The sequence below is a fragment of the Pinus tabuliformis genome, chromosome J (genome assembly GCF_031772625.1).
Source record: "Pinus tabuliformis cultivar Carrire ecotype Pingquan chromosome J, CPIR1, whole genome shotgun sequence".
NCBI lineage: Eukaryota > Viridiplantae > Streptophyta > Pinopsida > Pinales > Pinaceae > Pinus > Pinus tabuliformis.
Genome location: NC_142295.1, coordinates 1,254,422,240 through 1,254,427,074, shown reverse-complemented (window position 1 = coordinate 1,254,427,074; position 4,835 = coordinate 1,254,422,240). Strand labels below are relative to the sequence as shown.

At 42.9% G+C, this 4,835-nt stretch overlaps 1 protein-coding gene across 1 annotated transcript; it reads right to left on the bottom strand.

The window, feature by feature from the left end:
* Positions 1-514: 514 nt before the first annotated feature.
* On the bottom strand, positions 515-3,816 carry LOC149231763 (G-type lectin S-receptor-like serine/threonine-protein kinase At2g19130). Its single transcript, XM_089381737.1, has 4 exons — positions 3,753-3,816; positions 3,594-3,658; positions 1,853-1,995; positions 515-1,574 (listed from the first exon to the last, which is right to left on the bottom strand). The coding sequence occupies exons 1-4, from the start codon at positions 3,814-3,816 to the stop codon at positions 515-517; spliced, it is 1,332 nt and encodes a 443-aa protein (XP_089237863.1).
* Positions 3,817-4,835: the final 1,019 nt, after the last annotated feature.

The following is a 4,835-nucleotide window of genomic DNA, read 5'->3' as shown; positions in this document are numbered from 1 at the left end:
CTTAAATTTAATATATGAATGGCTATTAATTAGATTATAAAAACTAAATTTAATATATGAATGGCTATTTACATAGATTATAAAAACCAAATAAGTAGAACAACTTCAATTTAAAAATTCTATCATCGTCTCTTTGGGCTTTCTGGGGCCATTGAAGTGTATGGGTTTTTTTTTTTAATTCAAATCCATCAATACTCGTTAGTCGACCGTATCCATTTTTGGGCAGATGGTTTGTAAGTAAATTTTCGTGACAATCGTGCTTGCTCATACAAAGGTGGCGCCATCAACGGCATAAATTTTGACTGTTTCTTTCCATCTGGTCGATATTTCATTTGTGAAATCGCCGTAGATATAACATTAATCATATCAATATGAACCACGGGCAAACTCCAGGATGAACCAATTGAAAGTGGAACGAATTTGAATTCAAAGCAATTACAATATAATCAAAATAACCTCTCTATCCGCACGTATAGTAATGCAAGGAAAAAGTTAAAAATACGGTGTGAGGCTTTTACGGCGGAGTAGAGGGATGATCACGGTTGTTGCTTGCAGTCGCATAGAGATTTTTTTCGCAGACGAAGCCGAGATTGCTGGCTGTTTGGGTAAATCTCAGTATAGAGAGGGGAACCGGGGGAACAGGTGGGGTGTCTACAACGCCTTCCAATATCTTCAACACTTGCCTCATTGTTGGCCTGTTCTCTTGCTCATCCTGAATGCACCATACCCCGACGATGGCAGCCCTCCTCACCTGCTCCGCTTCTGCCTTGTTCACATTCATCAATCTCTTATCAAGCACCCCCATGGCGTTTCCGCTGCTTATCTGAGTTGCAGCCCAAGCGGAAAAGAACAGCTCGCCAGAATCCGAATCCCCATCCATGTTTCTCCGCCCTGCAATAATTTCGAGCAATGTCATGCCGAAGCTGTAGACGTCGGTCTTAACCGTTATTGGCAGGCCGGAGAGCCACTCTGGGGCCAAATAACCTCTGGTTCCTCTCATGGTCGTTAGGACCTTACTACACTCTCTGCCCAAAAGCTTGGCCAGCCCAAAATCAGAGAGTTTGGGGCAAAAATTCGAATCCAGGAGGATGTTTTCTGGCTTGATGTCGCAGTGGATGATGCAGTCCCTGCAATTTTCGTGCAGGTAAACGATTCCCCGGGCAGTTCCCACAACGATGCCGAAGCGCGTTTTCCAGTCCAGCTCTTTCTGCTGATCGTCGCTCTGAGCTTTGCTGAAGAGAAAGTCGCTAAGGCAACCATTGGGCATGTATTCGTACACCAAGAGCCTTCTTGAACCCTTGATGCAAAACCCTATCAGCCGAACCAAATTCACATGCTGCATGGTTCCGATGGTGCTCACCTCCATGCGGAATTGCTTCTCTCCTTGACTTACACTCTCCAACCTCTTAACACCCACCAGAGAACCGTCTGGTAAAATCCCTTTGAACACGGAGCCAAAACCTCCTCTTCCCAAACGCTCAGAAAAATTCTTCGTGGCACTCTTCAACACTCTGTAAGTAAATACTGTGAGAGTAGGTGGAGCGTATTCTGTTGTTGACAATCCCAGGCGGCGCCTAAAACAACAGAGAAACATCAACACAAAGGCCATAAAAAAATACCACTCCACCGGCGATGCCACCCACTGGGCTGCCGGGGTCGTCTTCTTAGGAGAGTCAGAAAATCGAGGGATTTAATGGCAGAAACAGAGAGATAGCATTGGAAGTATCGGAAAGATTTAGCAATTCTCCGAACCACATGAAGCACGTGCTTCGTGAAGTGCTGTCAACAACATAGGCGTATCTGAAGCAGGAGGATGAGGAGGATAAAAGAAGAAAGAATCTGTAAGAATCACCCTCTCGTGCAATTTTCAGTCCCCATTCTGAGATCTATGGGCCAGTCTGCTGCCACACCACACTCTGAATCTCTCTCCGGACGTTCAATATTATCTGTGTAACTACTTGCACGAGACAAGATGTATATGTATTCGTAATAGTTCTGAGCAACGTATATTTGTTTTTAAATGATTTCTTTAATTATTCAAAATATTGCAATATATAATTGTGAGGATCAATTACTAAAAGAATTGAAAAACCCTAGCGGACTGGTTGTTGATGGTTTCAGAATCTGGAAGGCCTAATGGCATTTTGCATGGTCAATTATGGCGTAATCTATGGAATTGTCTTTTTTACTGATAATCCCACGTTGACACAAATTTTTAATAAAATCACAATATTATATTTATTTAAATTGTATTTTTAAAATCCTCAATCATATAAATTACACCACTTAAAAATATATTTTTTCCGATCGTTACCCAAATTTCCAAATAAAATCTCGAAAAAACGTAATATATCGCTTCACGTCGTCTTCATGCGGTGAAGTACAGTGAACCTAGAAGTTTGTACAAATTTTGTATCAATTCACCGTAACAGTGAGGATGCATTTAATTAACAGCATCGTAAGCGAGGATCGATAATTAATCAAATGAGAGTGGTCAAAATTATTTTCAATATATAATGATATAAAAATAATAATTTAAGTTATTTGTCAAATATATAGTGAAAATCTATAAAACATATAAATTAAAAATGGTTATGTGAATATTAAATATTATATAGCACGAGCAACAAATTAAAGTCAAATTTGATCCATCGCAGTAGAAGTGAATAAGCATTGGGTATTAAAAAATATTTCACAGGTTTAAGGAAAGTCGGAGCGTTGATGAACTAAAAAATATTGTCAAGATTTGAATTGATAATCGGATAAAAAAATTAAACTCCCCATTCACTAACTGAAATACCCTTCCGGATTAACTGAAAAATAGCTATGCATGTGATGATCTAGCGAATATGCCGTGGGATGAAAGTGGAAACACGGTGATTTGAGAACGGGTTGCAACAATGCTTTTGTGGGAGATCGTACTTCATGGCTGCTGAATGATTTAAAAATACGTGGTGTGGAACATGCGCTCCGTGGAGGATTCTTAGGATACCTCTTGTCACCACGCTGGAGCCTCGATAGTCTTTCAATCGCTTTTGGCTAAGTGCGGCATCACTAAACACTTTCTTTTCACCAATATTTATTTTTGTGGACTACGCTTAACCACTTATCTTACTTAGTTTGTGTTTCGCAACCAAGTATTATTATGTTTTCCTTTATACCAATGAATACCCATACACATTCATTATCAACAGCAATTATAAACGAGAACACAATTGCACAGTTTAAAGTGAGGGGCAACTCCCTGAACAATGAGTCTGCCCGAATAATATGTTATACAATTTTACAAAGTTGCAATGCTTTACAAGTATACTTGAAAACTCCAAGTTTCATACTTAGCCAAATTTACAACCTTGTCACACCACCGTGTGACAACCAAGATTTCCTTGCCCAAGGCGGGCGGGCACGCCCTCACATAAGCTACCTTCCGCACTTCACAACCGAACCTTATCTTCGTGCACGACGGGCGAGTGACTTCACCAAGTCACCAAGACACCCCCTTCGCACAATCGGCTTCATTTTGTTTCACCGTACACACTTTCCGCGTTTTCTTCTACACGACCGGCGAACGCTCACTCGAGCTACCCAAGAACCCGTGCACAACCGCACAACCACACAACCGGGTCGTCCATGCCTTCACCCGTGCGCCTTCGCACAACTGAGTGCCCACACCGTCACCCGTGCACGCCCTACTTCAACCGGCGGGCGCTCCTCGCCCTACGCCTTCGTTTAGATTTGTGCGTTCAAGTGACCTGCCCAAGACTTGGGCGCATAACCATCTGCACCTTCCTCTTTGCTGCGGCCTTTTCTACGCATCTCTTCCTTGAAGACTTCGTTTGTCGAATTGATGAACTTTCACTCCAACACCTCGTTGCATATATAAGGATGGTTGGGCGAGTTGGCTTGCCTAAGCCGACTCGTCCACCATGTAAATACACACCCCTACTCTTTGAAAACGCCATCATAATACATGTCGACTTTGTTCCAAATGTGGGTCGGCCCGTGGGCAATCATCCATGCTCCCACGCGTATATAAACCTTCGCTTGGCCTCTACTCGTGCGCATTATCACTTGCAGTCCACGCTCCTTCGTCTAAGCTATTCGCACTTGTATTTCCTTCGCTCATTTCACCAACAAGCTCGCACTTCATGCCGGAAGTTCGTCTCAAGGACTGCAGGTCCTTACATCCTCCTCCACCTGAAGTCGTTGTCATCCTCGACAATATACCATCCTGGTAGCCATCCACCAAGATCAATATCAACAACTGTCTCATCCTTGGTCCATGATGTCAACTCCTTCACATACTGCAAACATCCTTGTAATATATGTAGAACTCCCATCTACATCATGTGTCGTCCTCATCCTGTGATCTATCCTCCTCGTTTGCCTGATGCCAACATATCTCTGGTACATGGCTAGCCCCCATGACTTGAACTAGTCGGGTGATCACTCCAACTGTCATGCTCAAATCATAAGAATGTCCATCCTTATGCCTTCACCAGCCTATCTCGGATTCTGGCACATTCTGGACTCACCAAGAATCTCTCCCATGCTTAGGTCCATGGAAACTCCATCCCATATGCAACATGCCATGATGCTTGATGCCAAGCCACCCCTGCACCATCTGTCATACCTACTCAACCTGTTTTAAGGACTCACTGCTATGAGCAGCTAACAATGAGCCCCATCTTCTATGTCATCTAAGAAGATGTAGAGGGAGTAGAGCCTAAAGGCTCACCCTCACTAATCATCTCAATCCATCTGTTAGGATTCTCTATCTCCATCTTCTGTAGATAAGTGACCCGATCCTCCTGCCTCACAAATGCCTCATCATC

Bases quoted from the DNA above. Each gene is read 5' to 3' on its own strand.
- LOC149231763 (XM_089381737.1), bottom strand. From the start codon at position 3,816: ATGCGTAGAAAAGGCCGCAGCAAAGAGGAAGGTGCAGATGGTTATGCG. The intron at 3,659-3,752 runs GTCACTTGAACG...GTGGGCACTCAG, and splicing joins TGCGCCCAAGTCTTGGGCAG to TTGTGCGAAGGCGCACGGGT. The intron at 1,996-3,593 runs GTTCTTGGGTAG...TACGTTGCTCAG, and splicing joins GGTTGTGCGGTTGTGCACGG to AACTATTACGAATACATATA.